The sequence below is a fragment of the Chinchilla lanigera genome, unplaced genomic scaffold, assembly GCF_000276665.1.
Source record: "Chinchilla lanigera isolate Chin_1 unplaced genomic scaffold, ChiLan1.0 scaffold00049, whole genome shotgun sequence".
In the NCBI taxonomy this organism is placed as follows: domain Eukaryota; kingdom Metazoa; phylum Chordata; class Mammalia; order Rodentia; family Chinchillidae; genus Chinchilla; species Chinchilla lanigera.
In genome coordinates this window covers 4,939,475-4,963,810 of record NW_004955450.1, presented here as the reverse complement: position 1 = coordinate 4,963,810, position 24,336 = coordinate 4,939,475, and the positions used below count along the sequence as shown (strand labels likewise).

General features: G+C 53.9%; 1 protein-coding gene across 1 annotated transcript in view; it reads right to left on the bottom strand.

Moving 5' to 3' along the window:
• Positions 1 to 3,167: 3,167 nt before the first annotated feature.
• The window catches only part of Gramd2 (GRAM domain containing 2), a 24,287-nt gene continuing 3,118 nt past the window's right edge, over positions 3,168 to 24,336 (bottom strand). Inside the window, exons 2-14 of the mRNA XM_005393624.2 lie at positions 18,661 to 18,861; positions 10,233 to 10,373; positions 9,437 to 9,550; positions 8,604 to 8,661; positions 8,198 to 8,273; positions 7,602 to 7,705; positions 7,014 to 7,112; positions 6,734 to 6,805; positions 6,196 to 6,258; positions 5,175 to 5,319; positions 4,921 to 5,020; positions 3,776 to 3,880; positions 3,168 to 3,534 (exon numbers count right to left, since the gene is read on the bottom strand). Coding sequence (XP_005393681.1) covers positions 3,531 to 3,534; positions 3,776 to 3,880; positions 4,921 to 5,020; positions 5,175 to 5,319; positions 6,196 to 6,258; positions 6,734 to 6,805; positions 7,014 to 7,112; positions 7,602 to 7,705; positions 8,198 to 8,273; positions 8,604 to 8,661; positions 9,437 to 9,540 — 930 coding nt within the window. The 5' untranslated portion in view covers positions 9,541 to 9,550; positions 10,233 to 10,373; positions 18,661 to 18,861 and the 3' untranslated portion in view covers positions 3,168 to 3,530. The remainder of the gene's footprint in view (positions 3,535 to 3,775; positions 3,881 to 4,920; positions 5,021 to 5,174; positions 5,320 to 6,195; positions 6,259 to 6,733; positions 6,806 to 7,013; positions 7,113 to 7,601; positions 7,706 to 8,197; positions 8,274 to 8,603; positions 8,662 to 9,436; positions 9,551 to 10,232; positions 10,374 to 18,660; positions 18,862 to 24,336) is intronic.

The following is a 24,336-nucleotide window of genomic DNA, read 5'->3' as shown; positions in this document are numbered from 1 at the left end:
CAATGAACACTTGAGTTGGTTCTACTTTTTTATCCCCCAGTATTGGGGATCAGCCCCAGGAGTTTGCACATATTAGGCAAATACTCTACCATTCAACCACACCCCAACCCTGCCTTTTGATGTTGTGAATAATTGCTGTGAACATATTACAAGTATCTCAAGGCCTGCTTTCAAGTATTTTTAGTGCATACTCAGAGGTGGACTCGCTGGATCATATAATAATTCCGTATTTCAGTTTCTGAGTAAGCACTGTACTATTCTTCCGGCTACCCGTGTGTTTGTGCGCATGTGCACATGCTGCAGCTTGAGATCGAACGGAGGGTCTTGGGCGTGTTAAGCAAGCACTCTACTGCTCTTGCATCATTACTTATTCCCATCAATAATGCACAAAGTTCCAATGTTTCCACATCCTTGAAAACCGTTGTTTGTTTGATAGCAGCCATCCTAATGATTGTGGGTGATATCTTATTATGGTTTTGATTTACATCCCTATAATTAGTAGTGCTGGGACCATTTTTTCATTGGTTATTAGCCATTTGCATCTGTTTTTTTTTTTAGAGAAACGTCTATGGGCGTCCTTTGTTTCTTCGTTCTTGAGATGACCTCTGCAGTCTCTTTTCAGTCACTGTCTCTGGGCTAGGACCCTGGAGACCTATACGCCCTTTCCTATCATTTGCAGCTGCTGATCCTCTCCCGGGAGTGCTGTCTCCCAGCTCCTCCCAGGACTGGCACCTTGTCCTACAGGCACCAGCTTAAATGTCACTTCAGAGAAATCTCTTGCACATCCCACCTGAGGCCATCTCCCTTTTTATCTCATATCACTACGGCTTACCTTTATGGAACCTGCTCCCGGCCTGCAGTTCCCTTGTTTGTTCACAGATCTCCTTGGCACTCACCTGAACATGGATTGAAGGGAGGTGCCGGTAGGGCACAGCCATTGCCTACGTGTGCACTGCACTCCAGAGCTCAGCATAGCAGCTGGCTCAGGGCCTGGACCCAAGGGGGCGTAAGAAGCGTGATGTGACCCAAACTGGAATGTAGCCTCTGTGGGCTCTGAGTCACAGAACGGCCCACAGGAGCCTCCTGGCTTTGCCCTCCACACTTTGATTCCTGAGTCGAGTACTGTGAGGGGACGTCAAGCAGGAGAAATGAGGAAGTCCACCCAGCAGAGGGAGAAGGCTGTGGTCACCCTCGCCCTTCCCATATGTGGGGGAGCGAGTCTGCTCCTTCGAGATGGTTAGCGTCTTGGGGGTTCTGGGAATGACCGGGGCTCCATCAGTCTCCTCAGCACCGACGTGTCACTGCAGTACCTTTAGGGAGTCATCACAGGATAAAAATGAACTCTCCAGGCCACAGGACACTAGAAAATAACAGGTTTATTTTTTAAAATGTCAAAGGCTAATGCCATGGTAGATCAACCAAGGGCTGGTGACCCCAAAGTCTCAGAGAATTAGAGAAGCCTCAGCTGATGCAGGTGGGAATGCATAGATTCTCACAGTTTATAGCAATGCACAGCAGGACCAGGCTGGGGGACAAAAGGGAGAAGCAGGGTAGACGCTCCACGGGGAGTGGTGGGGGCACATGGCTCAAAGCTCTAGGCCCCAGGCGGGACTGCTCGCCTCCCGCCCTCCGACCCCCCTCCTGCCCTTCCTGAGCCTGGGTTCTGGCCAGGGATCAGGCTCCCCAGCGCCTTGGCACGGCCACCCATGACTTGGCACCTCCCTCGGCCACCAGCTCCACCTAGCAAGGCTCAGAGAATGGATTTGTTCTTCCTGCCTGTCAGCAAGGACCAGGAGGTGAAGCACTGGGCCAGGAGGATTGTTTCCCTGAAAATATGACGGCAATGAGTGATGGGGGTGGCTGCCCCGCCTCCGAAAGACAAGGGCCAGGCGTTCACCCGGCGTGGCCCTGTGAGGGGGCAAGACTGAGTTTCACCTGAGACAGATTCGGTGCCAGCGGTACGCGAGGCTGGGCTCCAGGTTCCATCTTAGCAAGGGGACGAGCAGAGGGTGAAGAGACCTCCAGTCTGGGCTCTGGGAGTTGTCACCTACTGTCAGTGCTGCCAGTCAGTCCTCATTTGGGGCCGTCATCAACGGGACAGACAGTCATCCCACCTGGATTTGCCCAATTAACCTCTCCATGTCGGAGAGAAAGAGCGGCTCTTTTTTTTTTTTTTTTTTTTTTTTTTTTTTGTCTTTTTGAGACAGGGTCTCGCTATGCAGTGCAGGCTGTCCTTGAGCTCACTTTGTAGCCCACGCTGGTCTCAAACTCACAACGATCCTCCTGCCTCAGCCTCCCGAATGCTGGGATTACAGGCGTGCACCACCACGCCCAGCAGAGCGGCTCTTCCTGACTACGCTCACTCCACCAGTGCCTTCCTGGACGCCCCTAAGGCCGTTCGGGAGCCACCCAAGCCCTGTCAGCAGACAAGAGCCCCCAGGAGGCCCGGCCGGTGTTCCTGTTAGAACAGAGCGTTCTCCAAGCATCAGGCAGGGCCCTTTCCTTCACCTGCTCCCTGCACTGAACCGGGTCCACGTGGGACACCGCCACCTTATTAACGGAGAGCACAGCCTTCATGGCCCTTGCCACACAGACAGCAGGTGGCATGAGTGACGCCATCACACCCGGCTCCCCAGCCAAGCCCTCCCAACAGGCTGCTGTTGGCCATGCCCGAGACGAGGGCAGCCAGGCAGGGAGGACGTAACGAGGCCTCCAATCACAGCTCTCACCCTTCCTGTCGCCCGCACTTTGAGCACACCACTAGTACCAAATCTGTGACCAAACCACAGTGATCGAAGGAGGCCCTGCTCTACCTGTCTCACCAGAAAGTGACACCCGGGGACATGGAATTCTGGGACCTCACAGCCCCCCCCCCAACGCCGCCTGCTGTAGACACCATCTCTCAGTTCTCTGGGCTCTGTGGGGCCAGCTCAGTGCCTCCCGCAGGGCATGCGCATTCATCTCCTGCTGGATCCCAGCTGGGGGCCCTGTGCCTGCATTCAGAGCCTCTGCCTGGGGTGCCTAGCTCTGGCACAGCCCTGTAGGCTGGGCTTCAGGACAGGGACTCTCAGGGCCCAAAGGGCCGAGTGTATTGGGACACAGCGGACAGGCGCTCTGTGCTCTGGCCTCTGCCCCACCCCTGGGGAGTCAAGGAAGACAGAGCCACATTCCAGGTCGCAAAGTGTAGCCTTTGTCTCTTGAGGCAGCCCCCAGGGCTCAGCCTGTGTGCTAGAGCGGTCTCCAAGGAGCAAGTTAAATGTTATTCATTGAAGTGGCTGCGGCAGCTTAGTATACAGAATTCCTCAGCTGCTTCAAAGAATCTAGCTTTCTGTTCGAATCTCAGATCTGGAGGAGCTGGTCACTTTGTAAACAGGTGCTTCAGCTCACTGGCGGAGGGCAGGAGGAGCCGGGGAGGAGGGGGATCGGGAATGTTCCCTTCACACGGGGCCTCAGCACGGCAGCAGCACAAACCAGTCTTAGCACCTGAGCATTCTTCTTGGAGAGATGCGAGGACCAAGGCCAGGCAGCTGTTACCTACACCCAGGAAAGACACTCAGATCAGAGAAAGGGCCAACGAGGCAGACAGGCATGAGCAAAAGGGCTGGTGAAGCCTTCTTCCCCGCCTGCAAGCCGGCCAGGCTGAGACCTGCACCTGCGTACCCTCAACCCCGCCCAGCCTCACTACGGCCCTCCAACAGGCTCCAACAGGGCGAAGAGCAGCCAGGAGCATGGGCAGCCTGGCTTCTCACCTCACCCTCAGTCCCCACGGCCTCACCTGTGCCCAGGGACTGGCCCATCCCAATCCAAGGAGCACAGCTGCTGTTCCAGCCGGGAGATGCGAAATGCAAGATAGGACGAGGACACGACCAAGAAGCAGATCCTGGAGAAACAGGTGCAAGGAGTTGAATCTCTCTTCTAGAAGAAGGGTATTCCAAAGGGGCATGGTGGTGCATGCCTACGATCCCAGCACTTGGGAGGCTGAGGCAGGAGGATTGCTGTGAGTTTGAAGTCAGCCTAGGCTGACAGCCAGCCTGGACTGCATAGCATGATACTATCTCAAAAAACCACACACACACACACACACACACACACACACATAAAAGAAAAGAAAAAGGGGATTTTTGGAGGTTCACCAGAAACACGAGTGAGGACTAAGTTACTCCTGCAGTCGGAGGAATGAAAGAAGCCTTTGCCTTGCAGCCATGTGCAGGCCGGGCACCCTTCTTCCCACAGGCCACACATCTACCTGAGACTTGTCCCCAGAGGAGTGTCCTCTTGGCCCAGCAGGAATCTGTATCCTGGGCCTTTTGGGTAAGCCCTGGCCAGACATTTCAAGCTGTCGTCCCACCCTCCCTCTGCCCAACCACTTGGTCCCTCCGCCTCTTCTGGGAGGCCACCATGATGTCTCCCGAGAGGTGGCCCCACTGCCCCACAGGAGCTATCGCAGACAGTCACACTCCGCCAGCAGCGCCAGGAAGCGGCTGAGGCAGGGGCCGGCTGTGCACATAACCTCCCACCACACTCGCTGCGCTGCTGTCCCTAGACAGGCTGTGGACAGGCCAGGGTTCCAGCCGCTGCCCCTGCGGTGGCCACCGGGACAGTGGGCTTTTTCCCCAGGCAGCATTTCTCCCCAGCCCTCTGATGGCCCTCTCATCTGCCAACTCTTTGTTTCCCAAGTCCCGGGCACCAGCTTTTCCTTTTCTCAACGATTTCACATCCCGCCTCCGCAGGCCACAGCCTTCAGCCTAAATCATAGGGTCTTGGGAATCTGGAGACAGAATGAGCCCTGCGGCCTTCACACAGCACTCCACGGGCTGGCGTCGGCTCCCAGCCTTCCTCTGGCTGCAGACCGCGGCCTCTCCACCCTCCACACACCCTGAGCCCCCCAGGTCTCCCCTCCTCCCCACGACAGTCACCTACAGCATGAAGATGACCTTGAGGAGATGGGAATCCCAGAGGGGCAGCTCCTGCTCTCTCGCTGGCTCTTCCTGCTGCTCCTGGGTCTCACAAGCAGCATCTTCTGCAAAGCCACGACAGTCGTTACATCCTCGGTAATGCTCCAGTGGATTTGGGGCAAGAAAGCAACGGCTCTCAGACAACCTGCTGGCTGTGGGCAGCCCTTTTCACACCCTGAAGAAAACACCTGGGCCCTGACAGACAAGCCCCCAACTCACCAGGCCCCCGAGGCTTCCCGGAGGGGAAGAGGCCATCTGTGGAGTCCAGCGACTCCTGAGGGATGCAGGGGATATTGTCTGACAGCAACAACGACCTGGTGGCAGGGCATATTTTTCTCCACTTCATCTCAGGGATGAGGACTTCCTGCAGAAGAGACGGGAGAAGTTGTATCATTGTGGCCCCTGGGAGCTCTGTCCTCCTAAGGGGCTTTCACCAGGTTTGGAGTCTTTCTCCAGATAATACCAATACGAATGTCTAGTCAGGCAAGGAAGCAGATGTGGGGAGCGGACAACTGCCATGGCAACAATCTCGAATCTCCTATCTGCTCCCTTGATGTGGCACCAACCCCTTTGCCAAGAACAATGTCCCCAAACATTGCTGATGCAGAATCAGGGTGGCATCTCAGATGAGCCAGGCACCTGCTCAGGCCTGAGCCCAGGAAGAACCAGTACAGCATGCCTCACATGGCATAAAGCATGGCCCCTTCCGACCTAGGTTCAAAGACCTTGCGCTGGGGACTCAGGGTCCCTATCAGCAAAAATGGGAACATCACCTTCCAGTCCCTGCGTGACGTTATGCATCTACACGCTTGGATAAACACTCAGTAGCTGCTGAGAACGCTGAAACCCCCTGGGCAAAGCTAAAGTCTATCTGTGCCACACAATGACAGCCATGGCGCCCTCCTCCAGGGGCATGTCTGCCCCTCAAGGCCCTTCTGACCCTGCCAAAGGAACAGGATGGAGCTCTGGCCTGCGTGCACATGTGGGCGGAGCACAAACCAGCCTGTATTCTGGGGCTAGACCTCTGTTCTGCTCAGAAAGTCAGCAAATGTGGCCAGGACCTAAATGGCTCTGCATGGTAGGGGGCCCCAGGGGACCCCTGGCACAGCATGGCCACCAGCTCTTGAGCCTACTGCTGCAGTTCCACACCTTGTACCCCCAACCCACAGAGACCCTAAAACCTCAGAGTCGGACACTCTCAGGCCAGCAGCCTTTGTTCCCCGCCTCAGCCCTCTCTCACCAGAGACTTGCACTCGGGTTCCTCTGGGAAGTTCCTCACGCTCAGGCTCTTACTGCTGGAAGGCTGAGGAGGAACAGGGACGGGCAGGATCAGACAGGGCAGGCCTTGACATCCTCCAGGAGAACTTTACCTCCAAAGACGCCGCTTCGGGTCAGGGGAAACCGGCACCCAGAGTTCGCAGGGACCCCTTAACCAATACTGGAGCAGAAAAGCAAATCCCAGGAAACTTGTCCTCCCACGCATCCGTCCCTGTCCCTCCCTCTTCGTCAGCAGTGACCAGAGAATGTCGTAGGACATATAGGGGTGCAGCCGCAGTGTCACAGTACATATTAGGGTGCAGCCACATGCTCCTGTCTTCGTGGGGTTAAGGAAGCACCTGGGAGGCCCGTATACACTTGGGGACACACAGGGCCCACTGTCCAAGCACAGCCTTGGACACTCAGAGACCCGCCCCTCGCCCTGCTCCCGTTCCTGTGCTGGGGAGCTGGCCACCTTCCCCTAACAGCGGGTCCTGGCACCTGCGGCCAGAGCCCCTTACCTGCAGGTGCGTGCAGACCCTCCTCAGCACGTCATACACGCTGTCCCGGGAGAGCAGCGACACAAAGACATACTGGGACATACAAAGGAAGCAGAGGAGCCGGTGAGACAAGCTCCAGGCTATGCCACGACTGGGGGCAGAATGGACACACCAGACCGGACAGCCAGCAAGATCACCGCGCGCAGCGGAGGGCCTCTGAACTACCCACTGGAGAGTGAGGCCGGGGAGCGGGTGTGCGACGGAGACTGACGAGGCCGTGCGGGCCCCAAGACTCACTGACCTTCTGGCGGGTGTTGGTGGTGATGGCCAAGCCATTGGGGAGGAGTCGCGCCACCTTGTGTTTCTTCACCGTTTGCACAGACACCACGGGAATGACCACCTAGGAGGGGGACGCCGGCCCTTTGCTCCCCACACAGGGCCCAGCCAGAGCCGGGACTGAGCCGAGCATGCGCGGACACCCCGGGGAAGCCCAGCCCCGCGCTGGGGAACCCCAAACCCTCCTCCTCCTCACCCAGGCGCCCCTCACTTTCCCCACCACCCGGCCCCAGGCTCGGCAGCACACGGGGCTTGGGACTCACCGATGTGTGATCCCTGTTAGCCAGGAGACCGGACGGTCGCTCTGAATCCCAGTCTAGTCATGGAGCGCCCTGAGCTAGCCCTTGACCACACTAATGCCGCCTCCCCGCAGGTGACACCCCTCTCTGATTCTGAAGACTCTTCTGAAATACTCAGAGCAGAATAACTTGGCTGTGAATTATTCAGGCCAAGTGCAGGGCCAATATTAAGAGCCGTGGCCACAGTGCGGGAAGCTGTCCTTCCTGGGCTGGGGCCGGGGCCACCATGGACCCCGGCAACCCTTCATAACTACCTTGATGTCCTTGCCGAAGAGGCTGGCGTGGAAGCAGAGCCAGTTGGGGGAGATGTAGAGGCGGCCCTGGACAAGGAGGTCCCTCTGGAGGGCACAGGAGCACACTGGGAAGCCACGGGTGAGAAGACTGCCGTGAGCAAGGTCCCCGAGGGGCCGCAGGCTGGGCCTTACACTCGCAGGTCCGGCCTGCAGCCTCAGTACCCGCTCCTCGGAATCCCTGGCCGCCACCTTCGGACCCCGGTCTTTCTCCTGAGAACCCTATCTGCCCCACCCCTCCCACCATAACCGCAGAGCCCAGCCAACCCAACTTGGGTCTTTGTGATCGCAGGCACACCACCGGCCTTGCCCTGCCCTTGATCGTCCCAGTGTCCCCACAGGCGCAGGGAGCGGATGGAACAGAAGAGAAGTAAGATCTGAAAGCCCCAAGACAATCTTCATAGATTCAACTTCATATCTCTAACTGGCCCAGTCCTCCAGGAAGCCCGCTCGTTTGCAGCCAGAGAACTAACTGCCAGTCCCCGTATCTAAACGGTGCCTCAGGGGCTCCAAGGTAGAACACCTGGGCACCAGCCAGCCGCTCCAAGGAGACAGCTTACCTTTGAGCACCATCTCCTCCAAGGGGATGTCCTTAAAGAGCTTGTGGTATTGCTGGTTGTATTTACTTAGTAGTGTCTACAAACACATGGGCCGGGTCTGAGAGGCCCCGGAAGGTCTCCAAAAAGGCCCTGCTCCAGCTACCAGGAAATAACGCCGCGGCCCACCCCACTCCTTCCCGGGCTACAGAGGGAGCAGCCACTAAACAGCTGGTGGCTGTGTGGCAAGCACAGCTTGTCTCCCGCTAACACCGGGTCCCGACAGGCAGCCTGGGACCAGAGGAGGACACAGCACTCCCACCGAGACAGCGACACCCGCTTAGGTCCCCTGATGGGCCAGGGAGCCAGTACTGACTTGGGGCAGTCCAGGGCCCTCCCTGGGGAGCGCTGAGGGCAGGCGCACACTCACCCCTTCTCGGCCATCCTTCTTTATCTCTGCGCCCTTCAAGCCTTCTGGCCAGTGCAGACTGCAAGGAGACATTCCATTCCAGGACAAGCAACCCTTGCGTCCCACCCTCGGGTCCTCAGGGCCCATTCCGCCCTGGCTTTGAGCCAGAAGGCTGGAGACCAGGACCCTTCTCTACAGGACCTGGCAGGATGACAAGCTCAGCAGGCGTGCAGTCCCCGGGAAAGCACAGCCTGAGATGCAGGAGGGAGGCCCCGAAGCACCCGCTTCCCAGCAAGCAGCCTCCCCTCCCACCTTAGAAGCAGGCTCAGCCTGAGCTCAGGCTCCCAGGGCTGCCCGCCCTGGGCCTGAGCGCCACACACCCCTTCCCTCCCATCTCTCTGGAGCAGGCAGCACAGGGATGGGGACCAGTCTGGGGCGGGGATGGCTGGAGGCGTCAGACTCACAGCTCCGGGGCCAGGCCATGGGCCATGATCCCAGCAGGCCTGTCCTCCCTGCAGTGCCTTGTGTGGCCTGCGGCTCTGCAATGAGGAGCTCAGCACCAACTCACCTGACTAAAGCGACCAGGCTAGGGGATAGAGGGGGTGGCGACGAAACACAAACCTTTGCCTTGGCTAGGTTGGCCCGAGGACAGGTGGGCAGGGAGGAGGCCGGTAACCCGAGAAGCCTGGACTCTGCTAGGTCCCAGTGCACCGGGACAGGGCAGAGGGGTGGGAGGAGGGGGCCCCGGCAGCTCGTGCCCAGCCTAGCAGGCTTGTTAAGGGGCCATGACTCCACTTTAAGGTCCCCTGTCTGACAGTCACCTCTAAAGACTTCCCACCACAATCTGTGCGTACCTCTGAATAGAAGGGGCCTCAGTGCAGTCCGGGGCCCCCTTGGCCCTGTCTGGATTCTCTGTGTAGGACCCAGGGCTCTTCCGATTAGCCGTCTTTCCGTTCATTTGTTGGTGGCTAGAGAGAAAAAGGTCCCACTTCAGGAAGCAGGGTTGATGGGATGTCTTTCCCTACCTGCAGCACGCAGCCCAGGGCAGCTGCAGCTGTCCCCCACCCAAGCCTGGTCCTGGTAGGCAACGGTGACAGAGTGGGACACCTCACCGGCATCTCTTTAGGAAGCCTAAGGTTCAGATAATGCCTAGACCAGAAGGAAAATCAACCTCCACCTTATTGTAGCGCCAGGCAGCCAGCCACTAGGCCAGGCATAGCCGGGCCTGCAGCCTGCCCTGAGGAGACACACGGGGAGGGGCTCTCTGAGGTTCTCTCCTGGTCGAAAAGCAAGAGTTCCTGAAGTGCCTGGGCAGTGTTACCATAAACTGCTAGGTGCTGGGAAGGCTGCTAAGCACAGGAAGCCTTATCACAGACAGGCAGCTGATGGGGCAGTGGACTTCCGTCAGCCCACAGGTGACAGCGGCCGGAAAAGGTGGGGCTGCCCCAGATCACGAGCCAGCCTCAGTCACCTTCAAGGTGGGCAGAACACCTCAGCCATGAGAGCCAGACCCTTTCAAAAATGCCCAGGAGGGAAGAGAGTCTCTCCCTGGGCAGGAAGGTCTCCCAGTGGCCTGCAACAGCTCTAAAGAATAGGGCTCCCGTTCCTGCCCCTCCAGGCTTAGCATCAGTACAGCCCGAGGTGTCCTACCTGCCCGGGTGGAGTAGGCCCAGGGCCTGACCAGGGAAGATGGGGCAGCCAAAGAGCAGGGCCCAGGCAAGGCGGGGCGGGGATACAGAATAGGTCACAAAGTCCCGCGTTGCGGTCACTCTGTGAATAAGGAGCAGGAACCTGAAATCGAAAAGTCCCAAATGCTGAGTCACACTTTGCTCTGAGGCTGGAGCACGTCCAAGTTCTCTACTGGAAGCCCAGAGTTATATCGCCTCGGCCCAAGACCTGCCAGCACCCACAGAGAAAACTTAGTCTCACCGGTCCCACCGGACCATTGCACACATCTGGAAACTGAGACCCACCCGGGCACAGGCTACGTACGCCCAGGGTCATGCTGAGGAGCCAGGCAACTGCACCCACAAAATCAGCCCAGCCGCAGCCATGTGCTCAGCCTTGCCCATCCACTGACATGCATCGTCACGAGATGACAATTTGGTCACCAATGAACAGACCACATCAAGGATGGCGGGTGGCGGTCCCACGACAGCAGCTCCTGAGGACGTCACAGCTCCCTTAGGTCTCTGCACGCACAGTCCATGATGGTGGCTGCACAAAACCGTCTAACCACCCACTTCTCGGAGCATTTCCCCATTGTTAAGCCAAGTGTGACCTGTTAACTGAATCTTACAAAGTGGCATGTGACACTAGTGATTTGACCCTTTGACTTCCACAGTTTATTTCTGGATTTACTTGGTTCCATCATTTTATGCTTCACAGAGGCCTTTTCCTTCATTGTTTATGTTCCTTATAAGGAATATGAGAAATGCCAAATATGTATGAGATCAAAAATTATCCATTTAAACATCCCCTAATGCGCCGGGTGTGGTGGCGCACGCCTGTTAATTCCAGCACTCAGGAGGCTGAGGCAGGAGGATCGTTGTGAGTTCAAGACCAGCCTGGGCTACAAAGTGAGCTCAAGGCCAGCCTGAATTGCATAGCGAGACCCTGTCTCAAAAAGACAATAAAAATAAAAATAAAAATAAAATAAAATAAACATCCCCTAAAAATCAAAGAAAAGTGGACACACAAACGTGTAGCTCATAGAAATGAACTGTGAAGCACATTATCTGTGGAGCCTACTTTGTTGCTTAACATGATTTCATGAGAAAATCCCCATGTCACTGCCCATTCCAGGGATTATTGCTCAGAAGCTCAACCAGTGGATCAAGAATGGAAATTCCACCAGGTGTGGTGGCGCACGCCTGTAATCCCGGCATTTGGAAGGCTGAGGCAGGAGGACTGCTGAGCATTCAGCGGCTACATAGTGAATTCAAGGCCAGCCTGAATTACATAGCAAGACCTGGTCTCAAGAAAAAAAAAAAAACAAAAACAAATTTCCCAATTGCTTTCCAGGTGCTGTACCAAGGTACCAGCCACCAGTGCTCTGTGAGACCTGTGCTCCCCACAGCCAAGCCCTACTCAGCATGCTCGCCTTTTCTCCCCTTGGCCAATCTGGTGAAAACGTGTGGTCTTCATTTGTCTTTCTGCCTACCGGGAGGCTGGATTCTTTCCGAATATGTATTAACTATTGGATCTCCTCTGTGAGCTGTCTATAGCGCTGTTACAGGCCATAGTGGGGGCCAACCCAAGATCAAGCACCCTTGCACGAGCACAGCACGCCACCCAGGGGGCACGGCTGCTCAAACCCCCACAAACTGAGCCCTGTTCCGGGGGGCAGCAGCCTCTGCCGGCCCCGCCCCCGGCCCTTTCCCCAGCTGCTCACATCTCCTGACGGGTCATCAGCCACACTTCCTGCCCATCCATCCCACCCCCTGTTCACACTGTGGAGTTAATATCAGGGTTCGGGGTCCTGAAATCTGTATTTTTTGAATCAAAGCCACAAAAATATTCCTGTCAGGAGGAGGATGGGGCGGGGGAATGGCAGTACCTCCAACACTGGCCCAGAGCCGTTCCATTGCCCGGTCTAAGGCAGGGCAGGGGCTCCTCCGCCCAGGCCCACGGTGGGTGTGGAGCCCAGCCCCGCCCTCTCCTCACGCCTTCCACAAATCCCGTCACCTCAGGAGAGCAGGATGGGGACAGACACCCGCTGAGGGAGATGACGAGAAAGTCATGCTGAGAGTGAGGAAGTGAGTAAGGGCCCCTGAGACACAAGTGTAGACCCTGAGGATGAGGCCCGGGCAAGGACCCTGATGCTCACACTTGGCCCCGCCTGCCACCTAGGCTCCAATGCCACCACCTGTGGCCCCCTTCGGATCCACCCCTCACCTGGACACCGCGTCCCCTCCTGAGCTCAGCCCTGTGGTCTCGTCATAGCCATCAAAACACGCCCCACACCACCCTCCATCTGAGCACATAGGATCCCGAGGGTGGCCCCACGCCCATCACTAGCTGGAGTCCTCAGCTTGTCCTTGTCCCTTCGATGGCCCTGAGGGGCCTGCCTCTGCTTACCCTCGACATCGTCTCTTTCTCCGCTGCACCAGCCCAGACCAGCCACTTTTTTCTTCCCGGATCCTGGTGACAGGATCTCACGGCTGCCTCTCTGCTCCAGGGTCCACATCTGCTCCTGTCACTGTGCCCTGCCGTCCCTCAGTCCCCGCCGCCCTCCACTGACCTCTCTGGCTCCCTGTTTTCCAGCAGCCTTGCTGCCCACCTGCCCTCCTCCCAAGCGGCTCACCAGGGACCTGGGCCCTACCCTCACCACAGCGCCCTCACGTGGCTCCACCTGGAGTCCCAGTCCAAATGTCACCTCAAACTTTAAGGTATCTGTCTCTAGACAGCTGCCTTCCTGGATGCTGAGCTCCAGCAGGGATTCAGAGCTTTCTAAATCTCTGCATGCCCAGCACACACACAGACAGAATGCAGTGTTTGCCTAAATGAAGGGAGGAGGGACAGACAGAGAAAGAGAGCCGATGACACCAAAAGAGAGGAGGAGAGGAGAGCAAGGCAGAGAGAGTGAAAAGGTTGGGTGTGGTAGCGCACACCTAAATCCCCATACTCAGGAGGCTGAGGCAGGAGGATCCCTATGAGTTCAAGGCCAGCCTTAACTACACAGCCAGACCCTGTCTGAATCAGTCAGCAGAGTGAAGGGACACAGAGAAGGAGAGACATTTCCTTTCCAGTAGGAAACGAGGGGAGGGACGGACAGGAGCTGGTGGTGCCACCCACAGCTGGCCCCTCCTCCAGGAGCCTGGCCACATACCACAAGGCACTCAGGCCACACAGGCTGAGGATCAAAGGGGGAACTGGGTGGCAGGCAGAGGCACACAGAAAAGGGCAAAGTGGCCGGGACAGGATGGGGTGGTACTTGGGTGGACACGCAGGCTTGGCATCCCCTAGCACCCCCAGGCTTGCCAGGCCCCTCGCTGTACCCAGCCGCCCTCACAAGCAGTGGTACTCACGGCCAATGTGAGCAGAAACCTCAGCCAGGCCAGGCACCTGGGACACAGAGCCTGTGTGGTCACAGGCCAGGCTGGGTCCATGGCAGGCAGTGGGTGGTCTCCCGGGTACCTCCCGCTGCCAGCCAGGGCGCCAGCCTCTGTGATCTCCAGGAGAGACCTAAACACAGGCCTGTTATCCAAACGAGGTGCTGCATGGTGCAGCCCTCGAGGGAGACAACTCAGAAGCCACAGCACAGCTACCCGGAGCAAGGAGCTGGGTGCACGACTGTCTCAACGAAACTTCAGAAGCCGGGTGGGCATTGTGGCACACGCCTGTAATCCCAGCACTCAGGAGGCTCAGCCTGGGCAACTTAGTGAGACCCTGTCTCAAAACTTAAGAAGAATAAAAATACAGCTGGGGATATAGCCCACTGTGACGGCCCGGGGTTCCACCCAGTGTCATAAAAAAAAAAAAAAACATCTGAGCCTTTTTCCGACCAGTGAAATCAGACTCTTTGGGGGCAGTATTTAAGTGACTGTATGTATCTCGCTATTACAGTGTAACTTACATATAGAGAATGCATATAAATAAGTGTACCATTCAATGCACTTCAAAACCTAACACATCCTGGGGAGCAGCCCCTCAGAACCCTCCTGCTCCTATTTCACTGCCGCCCCCGCGTTCAAGGGGAACCATGGTCCTGACCCCCAACAACACAGACGGCCTTTCCTCTGGTGAATTCACGTGAACAGACCCAGACCCTGTGTGCTCTTTCACGGCTGCTCTTACTCAGCCATGTGCTGGGATGAATCGTGCGAAGCGCTGAGTGGAACTGTAAACCCTGCATTCTCACCGGCACTGAGAACTGCTCTGTATCGATTTATTTTCATTTTCCTCCTAATAGACAGGGGCAGCGTGTGGTTCTCTCAGCTACCTCCCTCGCTGGGACAAAACACCTGACACTCACAGCTCAAGGAAGGAGAGGTTTGTTTTGGCTCGCATTTCAGCCCACAGTAGGCCGGCTCCAAGGCAGGCGGCATGACAGGGCCTGGTGCGGGAGAGCTGCTCACAGCATGGTAGATAGGAAGCAAGGGGTGAAGGGAGCAGCTACGGCGGGAGCTGAACCCTTCCAGCCGTACCCCCAGGAACCGCCTCTTCTGACCAGACCCCACTTTCTAACAGTGAGTCAGCTATGGCCCCCCAGAAGTCCAGACACAGGGCTTGGGGTCATTTTAGAGCAAAACCACAGGTTTTGCCTATTGTGTAAGCGCACAGAAAATTTCAGGCACATAAGTATTTGCTCCCGTGGGTAAACACTTAGGATGGAACTGCTGGGTCACAAGGCAGCCGTATGTTCAGCTCCAGGCTTTGAAAGGTTCCCAGGTGATTTTAAACCTTCAGCCAGAGTTAAGAAACCACTGGAAGAACCCTTCCACCCCATCCTTGCTTTGCAGCTCCCGCTCTAAGGCCAGGGCACCCGCCTGCGCTGGGGACCCCGGCTCTGAACTTCCTGAGCCTTTGCTCTGTCTCTCCTGAATTTCCAGGTCATTGTGGCCGTGTCCCTGTGTCCACACAGATTTCCTTCAAACTCCTTCACACTCCCCGAGCGTGGCAAGGAAATGACAAGACAGCTGCCCCGTGTGGCAGAGGCTGGCTCCACGCCACACCGTGTCCTTCACAGGGGATGCCACATCCTGCCACACAGCGCAGGAACTGAGGGACAAGACCCTTCCTGAGGGCAAACGAGGGTCATGAGGACAAAGTCAGGCTCATCATCAACGGGCTGAAATTGGAGGATAAAAGGTAATTTTCTTCTTCTGCAAAAAGAGTCCTACGACTGTTATTTCTGTACTTCATCAGAAGTGGTACCCCACTTCTATGTTCAGAAAGCACCTTCCATGCTAGGGCAAAGGCTTGGCCCTTTGCCTGGACTGAAGATGGGAGAAACCCCATCACTGAATCTCAGCATGTAGGGAGTGGACTAGTAAGTCAGGGGACACTCACAAGGTCCAGCTCCAGCCACCTAGCTCAACTCCCCTAAGAAGGGAGGACAAGGTCCCGCACGGTCACAGCTCTGACTTCCTAGGCAGGGGCTGGGGGACACCTAGGCCAACATGCTCAGTTTCCCTGCCCTGTGAGCTGTGAGGTGGAGGGGGATGGAGGGCCAGTGGTTCCCCCCAAGGCTCCCCCAGTGACTCCAGCCGCTGCTACAGCAGAACTCTGGCTGCACCTGGGAGATCCAGCTTGAGGCAACAGGGGGCCACAGACCACATTTCCGGTCCAGGGGAGAGCAAAGGGCGTCTGCTCTCCTTGGCTGCCCACGAACCCCCAGTTTTTGTGGCTGAACGGGAAACCACCATTCCTGGTTTGCCAAAGACCAACACCAGGACACACAGATGACAGAGGGCAAGTGGTACCACTGAGAACAGCCGGTGGAGGCCGGAGGAGGCTGGTTCTATAACTTGTCCCACGCCATGGAGGCCAGAGTCCCAGGCCTGAGCCAGAGCCACAGGTCTCGAGGCCAGGAAGAGGAAGGGACTCAGGAGAACTTTGAACTTCCTCCAGGGTGCCGCGGGGAGGAGGCACTGTCCAACCCTCAGTTCGGCTCTAGTTCTGTAAGGGAGATGGCAGCATCCCGTTGGTTTTTTAGCCAGCGCCTTGGCTATGTGCTCCTCCCAGTCTCTCGCTTTGCCGCAGGGACAAGTGGGACAGCAGAGCGAATGGGCTGCAAGCCCCTCCCCGCGTGCCCTGCCCGGGCCCGGCTTCTCATGGGAGGGCGTTCAGAGCCAGGTGCTCAGCTGTCACTGCTGCGGGGACACGGGGCTGCGATGAGCTTGCGCCCCGCTTCTCTTCCTGCCCAAGGCGGGGGCCTCCATTTCTCATCCCCAGCACCCCTCCCTCCGCAGGGCTCAGGCATGCAGTAAGTGCTCAATAACTGCGCCTCCCCCGAACAGACAACCCTGGCCTAAGATCTGTGTGGCAGCTCAGAAGCAGGGGCTCTGTCTGCCCAAGGGGAGAGCCGGGGTGACTGCAGCTGGCCAGTTCGCTTCCAGCTTCACCTGGACCTCTGTGACCCTGATGCCTCCCGGAGACTGGGCTTCTATAAACCGAGGGGGTGGGAGAAGAGTCCGCTCGGACCGGAGGGTCTGAGGGAGGTAAGGCCCAATCGGGGGTGGGTGGGGATCCCCCAGTCCTGGTCACCAAACCACGGCCCCCAAGACCACTGAGTGTCCCTGAAGGATACTTAGGTGCACCCCCCACTACCAGGATGGGAAGGGATTACTGGGGAACCGTGCACGCCCCCAATGGGACCCACAAAGATCAGGCATGGCCTCCACGCCTCAGTCATCCTCTGAGACTTCAGCCCAAGGAAACAGGAGCCAATGGCGAAGACTTCTCATACCTGGTCCACCCCCACTACCCGCCTAGCATCCCTCACTTTTTTTGGCTTTTGAGTCAGGGTCTCATTATGCAGTTCAGGCTGGCCTCTACTTGCAGTGTAGTCACACTGACCTCAAACCCACAGCGATCCTCCTGCTTCTGCCTCCTGAGTGCTGGAATTCTAGGCCTGCACCACCACGCCTGGCTCACCACCCCTTTCGGGACCTAAGGACTCACATGGCTCAGGTCACCAAATTTAGGATCCCCCCTCTCTCCTCCTCTCACCACAGGTTTGGGGGCCAGCAGTCGCTGCAGCCCTCCTGCCTGGGGCACAAGGCCTGCGGAGTAAGGACAGTCATCAGACAGACAGGCAGGGACAAACGGGAAGTTCCACTCTCGGGGACGCCAGGATTTCCTGCAGCGCCCAGCCACAGCCCAGAGCAGGCAGTCAGCTCCCGGCCCGCGGCTGGCCTCACCCACGGTGCCCACGGCTGGCACAGCGTCCAGCCAGCCAGTGCCTGGGCCCGGCGACAGACCACTTTTTCTTGGCAGGCCACTCAGGCCTGGCCATCGCAGACAAAAAGCTGGTCGTTCAAGTCTCAACACAGACCCGCATTCAGCCAGAAACAGAACTCGCCTGTGCGCCTGGCAGCCTCTCTGCTGGCAGGGGACAGCCAGCCTCTGCGTGCAGACGTCCTGCTCAGCGTCGCCGGCGGTGCGGCTACTCCAGGGACAAGTCAGCTCTGTCCCCGGTGCCCGGTGTCCAGCACGCCCGCCCCTGCCCACCACAGTATCACCCCGGCGCTGTGGACCTGCTGGGCTCTCAGGCCCTGGAGGAGGTGAGGGGTGAGGAAGGGCCTGGACTACCTCTTCCTTGCTGGGCCTCAGTTTCTCCTCTGCAAGGGAGCAAGAAAGTCTCAGGCCAGAGACTGCCCTGGAGGGGGGGCGCGGGGCTGCCCATGCAGGCCGCGGGAGAGGCAGCCATGGAGAGGGCATCTACCCAGAGCAGCTTGTCGTCCTAACTGTGTGGTCTACGCAGCGAGGGGCAGCACGGGTGCTAGGAAGGCGCCATCAGAGTCCAGACTCAACCGCAGGGGGCAGGGAAGTGACATCCAAAGGACGCCAACCAGTCGGGCAGGGAGTGGCAGTGAGAGAGTGGCGACTGCAGAGGGCTGTGCTGCGCCAGGGCCCGGAGGCCGGCGGTGTGGACATAAATAAAGCTTTTGTGCCTGGAGGGCACAGGCAAACGGTGAGGCTAGAGGGGTGGCCAGGGACAGGTCGTGAGGGCCCTGTGGGCACGGGGAGGGTTTCTTCACTCATTAGTTCATAAGAAGTAGGGGCCTAGCCGGGTGTGGTGGCCCACGCCTGTAATCCCAGCAGCACTCGGGAAGCTGAGGCAGGAGGATTGCTGTGAGTTTGAAGCCAGCCTGGCCTACATAGCAAGACCCTGTCTCAAGAAAAAAAAAGGGGAGGGCGTGCAAAAGACAGTTAAACGGGGATGTGCAATATACGAGTTTGCCTCAAAGTAACCAGACAGAAGAGGGGCAGGGGCGTGGAGGGTGAGCACTGGTAGGACAAGGATGAGCTTCTGTCGGTCCTTTTTGAGGCCTGACGGTGGGACACATCCGGGTCCACTATGCGACTCTCATCCTCTGTGTGTGTTTACAAGATTCCCCGCAGACAGCACCTGGGCGGCTGCAGCCCAGCAGAGAACGACGGGTCTGGATCCGGTGGAGGGGGCGGGAGGGAGCGCAGCGCCGGACGATGATCTGTATTTCCAAGAAGCAGCCACCCAACTCCGCGACAGCTACATGCGGTCAAAGGCGAGATGGCAACCAGACTGCGCGCCGTTTCCAGCGTAGCGCGACTGACGCAGGCGGAAGAGCGGCTGGGAAAGACAGGGTGAGTTCCAGCTTGTCCGGTTTTGTTTTTTCTCAGTGCAAAGCGCTGACCCCAGGGACCTGCGCAAGCGCACTACCACCCAGCTGTATTCGCAGCCCACAAGCTCGGTCTTCAAGGTGTGAGAGGCATCTGACTGCGGATGTCGGGCCAGCTCTGCGTGGGGCACCTGCCTGGCACGCACAAGGTTGCGGGTTTAATCCCCAGCACCGGAAAAATTAAAGTAGGTGGAGACGTGACCCCAAGTCATGCAGGACTGGGGAGCTCGGAAGAAAAGTCTAGCCTCGAGATTTAATGGCATAAAAAGCTCTGTACATCATTTTAAATTGACAAGAGGTAGTTTATGTGTATGCAAGAGGCACTGGGTTCAATCTCCAAGACAACAAAATAAACAATAAAAGAACAAAATAAGCCAAGCATGGTAACACATACCTGTAGTCCAAGTACTCGAAAGCAGAGGAAGGAGCCTGGAGGATCGTAAGTTTGAACTCTGCCTGGGCCACTCAGGGATTTAGCGAGACCCTATCTCAAAAAATTAAAGAGCCCGCCAGGGCCAGAAAGCGGAAGTGCGGGAACTTCCGGTCAGCGAGGTCCCTTCGGCCCAGAGCGCGCTCAAGAGTGTTTTAGGTAAAACGTGGCTAAACGTCAAGGAGTACATGGAAAAGGAAAATGCGCGCTGAAAATAGAAAAAAAAAAAAAAATGTCCCAAACGTGCTCAACAGACTTAAAAATATTCTCAAAGTAGACCTGGAAGTTCTAATATAAAATGTTCAAACCAGGTATGGTGGTGCACGCCTGTAATCCCAGCACTAGAGAGGCTGAGGCAGGAGGATCATTGCAAGTTTGAAGCCAGCCTAGTCTAGCCTGAACTGCATAGTGAGACCCTGTCTCAAAAATAAATAAATAAATAGATAGATAGATACATAAATAAATAAATAAGATGTTCAAGAGATGGCGGCTGTGGTGGTACCCAGGCAACCCCGAGAGAAAATGGAAAGAGACCAAAACTCTAGACCAGAATGGACAGTACCCAATATGGAGGAACTAGAGGCAGGAAAAGACCAAAGGCAGGGCTTTGGCCGGGTAGGCCCTGAAAAATGTGGAAATGCCAACAAATAGTAAATTAACAGTCCACACTGATTTCGGCTCCCACTAAATGAACACTATTTCTGTTCAAATTTTGGCCTTTCTTATTCATTTCAAACTCAATATAATTCGTTTGCTTTGGGAACTTTGAATAAAATATTTTCTTTGGCTAAAAGCTGTGTTGATGTTTTAGTTGGAAATATCCAGCCTTTATGAGACACCAGAATCCTGTGAAGTATTAATGTGGTTGTAACTGTTCTTACAACTTGATAATTATAGTCAGTAAATGATATACTGACAAAAAGTTAGAGTGGCCTCAGATTGTTAAAGTTATCCTGTAGTCATATCATGTAAAAATACAACAGTAGAGCTCGTAAACAGTACTCCTTTAGAGTTCTGACTTTATATAATTCAGAATAAAAGATATCTTGAGTAAAAAGAGAAAAGGGCTGGGATGTAGCTCAGTGTAGAGGCCCTGGGTTCAATTCTCTGTACTGCATAAATAAAAAAGGGTGAGGACGTAGCTCAGGGCAGAGCACTCCTAAATTCACTTCCAAGTACTGAGGAAATAAAAGTCTGTCTGTGAATATACATGTTCATTAAAACTTATTTAAAGGTCTATAATAACAAGGAAGGAGAACATGGAAAAACATTATATAGAACAGCATACACAAGAAAATAGCTGGGCCTAGTGACACACGCCTGTAATCCCAGTGCTTGGGAGGCGGGAGGATCGCTGACAGAGAGTTCAAGGCCAGCCTGGACTACATAGGGAGACCCTGTCTCAAAAATAACAATAAAGAAAGAAGGAAGGAAGGAAGGAAGGAAGGAAGGAGGGAGGGAGGGAAGAAGGGAGGGAAGGAAGGAAGGAAGGATGGAAGGAAGGAAAGAAAGACAGAAAGAAAGAAAGAAAGAAAAAGAAAAGAAAGAGAGCGAGAGAAAAAGAAAGAGAGGGGCTGGGGATTTAGCTCAGCGGCAAAAGCGCTTGCCTGGCAAGCGCAAAGTCGTGAGTTCGGTTCCTGGTACCGGAGAAAAACCAAAAAAAAAAAAAAGAAAGAGAGAGAAAGAAAGAAAAGAAAAACATGTAGCACAGTGCTCACCAAAATTCTATGATATTTTCTCTATGTGCTGGGATTTTAAATGCTTTTTTTTTTGGTTTTTCTCCGGTATCGGGAACTGAACTCATGACCTTGCGCTTTCCAGGCAGGCGCTTTTGCCGCTGAGCTAAATCCCCAGCCCCTTAAATGCTTTTTATTTTCTTCTTTATGCTTTTCTGTATTTTCTGCCTACTTACCTAAAGTTTATGATCTGGATAAGCAAACTATTTTCTTCTGGTGAAAAGAAGTTTTTAATTTTTTTTTTTTTACCGGAAATCGAGCTCACAACCTTGCGCTTGCCAGGCAGGCGCTGTGCCGCTGAGCTAAATCCCCATCCCCAAGTTTTTAATTTAAAAACACAAAGAAATAAGAAAAAAAGGAAAGAAAACTAGATAGATCATAAATAAGTGAAAAAGAAGGAAAATGCAGGAAACAAAAATTGTTCCAAAGCACAGCAATATTAACAGACACCTTTGAAATTCCATACTCCTTGCTGAGCGTGGTAGCACACGCCTGTAATCCCAGCACTCAGGAGACTGAGGCAGGAGGATCATTGCAAGTTCGAGGCCAGCCTGGGCTACAAAGTGAGCTCAAGGCCAGCCTGAACTGCATAGCGAGACCCTGTTTCAAAAAGACAAGAAAAATAGAAATCTGAAGGGGTTCTCTTTTATTTTATTTAATTTACTTCCTGTTTTTGTTTTTGCAGATGTATTTGTGTGTGATTTTTTTGGTACTGGGAATTAAATTCACGACCTCACGCTTGCCAGGCAGGTGCTGTGCTGCTGAGCTGTATTCCAGGTCCTTTTTAAAGATTTGTTTTGGGTAGGGGACCAGGAATTGAACTCAGGACCTTGTGCTTCCCAGGCAAGTGCTGTACCACTGAGCCATATCCCCTGTGTATTTTTTTAAATGTTCTCTTTTATTTGAATTTTTAAGAAATTGTTGTTCTAATTGTATAAATTTATGGGGTATAGTGTAATAATCTGATACATGAATACAACATGTAATGATCAGATAAAAATGATTGGGCAGGGGATATAGCTCAGTGGCACAAGTGCCTGCCTGGCAAGTACAACGTCCTAAGTTTGATTCCTGGTACCAAAAAAAACCCCACATAAAACAAAAACAAATAAGGATGGTTAACATTTCCATCTCCTTAAATTTTTTAAAATTTTGATTTACACACAATAATTGTACATATTCTACAAGTCCAAATTTCCTATGATGAATGTGATTGTTATGTGTACCTAAAATGTACCAATACATACAATTAATTTTAAAAGTTGTACATATTTTAATGAGTACAATGTGCTATTTTAGTACATATATACAACATGTGCACCAGGTGTGGTCACACATGCCTGTAATCCCAACACTACGGAGGCTGAGGCAGGAGGATCACCATGAGCTTGAGGCCAGCCTGGGCTTACATAAGCAAATTCTAGGCCAGTCTGTTCTACACAGGGGCACCCTGTCTCAAAAAAACAAAAACCAGTATGTGCTGACCTGCTCAGAGAAATTAACATTTCGAACTCCTTATCATTACTTTCTGCTTGAAGCCTTAAAGTCCCTTTCTCTTAGTTATTTATAAACTATAAAGTAGGTTACTGTGAGTCATAGAAAAACTTTGTTTTCAAAAAAACCAACTCTGCCAATAAAGACAACATGCCATTTATACACCACTGAGGCACTAGATTAGGGCGTGGCCAGCCAGCTGGAAAGTGGGTGTGGCTCTTCAATCAGAGTTTCTAGGACACACATGGAATGTGCTGCAGCTGTATCTTCCCTTCTCTAGAGAAATCAAGCAGGTTTCTGATAGGGCAGTCTGGATCTGAGATCAGTCTGAGGAGTGGGAGATACACAAGACCACCGCCACTTTTCTCCTGGTCTGTGTTCTATTTCACGGTGGTCTTCTTACACTTTGCAGAGCATGTTTCTCATCCTACTTTTTTCATTGCCCCACACTTGGCAGTGTATGTTTGCCCCAAGCTTGGTAGTGCATGTTTCCTTTCCTAAATGTAAAACCTCCCCACTTTAGTGCCTCTTTTGTCCGATTCTTTTTTTTTTTTTGTCTTTTTAAGACAGGGTTTCACTATGCCGTTCAGGCTGGCCTCGAGCTCACTTTGTAACCCAGCCTGGCCTTGAACTTGCATAGATCCTCCTGCCTCAGCCTCCCAAGTGCTGGGATTACAGGTGTGTGCCACCACATCCAGTTTGTCAGATTCTTTGTCCAGGATAAGACCCTAGAAGGAATCTGTAGAAAGAGTTTCCAGTACCCTAGAACCTGATCACATTACTCTGCCATAATGAAAGATAAACTTGAGTCATTTGTGGGAAAATGGATACACCCTGAGACTGTGTTCAGTGAAATAAACCAGACAGACACACAAGCTTAAATGCTGCATGGTTTCTGCTATATGAGAAACCCAAAATATCAATAAAGAGAAAAGTAAAAGATAAGATAAAAGGAAGTAAGGAGACAGATATTTGGCAAAGGGTAAGGGAACCAAGGGATGGAGAGGGAATGAAAAAGAAATTTTTTTAAAGAAAAAAAGAAATTAAACTGGGCTGGGGATATAGCTCAGTGGCATAAGCGTCTGCCTGGCAAGCACAAGGTCCTGAGTTTGATTCCCAGTACCAAAAAGAAAGAAAATAAAAGAAGTTAAACTGTACATGTACCAGCTCCACATGATGAATGTAATTATTATGTATTGTAATCATGTACCAAGAGAAATTTTTCTTAAAATGAACTCTGCCAAAGTCATATAAGATTGAACAAAATCAAATCTACATATACACACACACAAATGCATGTAAAACCAGCAAAATCTGCATAAAGGTGACTGGGTTATATAAATCTCAATTATCTGATTGTGATATTTATTGTTCTATATCTATGCATCATGTTACCTATGGGATAAGTTGGGTCTAAGCTACATGAGATCTATCTGTATTATTTCATAAAACTACAAGTCAATCTACAATTATCTCAAAATTTAAAAGCTTATTGTAAAAATACGTAGAGCATTGGGCCGGGTGTGGTGGTGCACACCTGTAATCCCAGCACTCAGGAGGCTGAGGCAGGAGGACTACTGCAAGTTTGAGGCCAGCCTGGGCTATATAGTTCGTTCAAGGGCAGCCTGAACTATACAGCAAGACCCTGTCCAAAAAAACAAAACAAAACAAAACAAGATAGAGGGGCTGGGGATTTAGCTCAGCGGCAAAAGCGCCTGCCTGGCAAGCGCAAGGTCGTGAGTTCGGTTCCTGGTACCGGAGAAAAA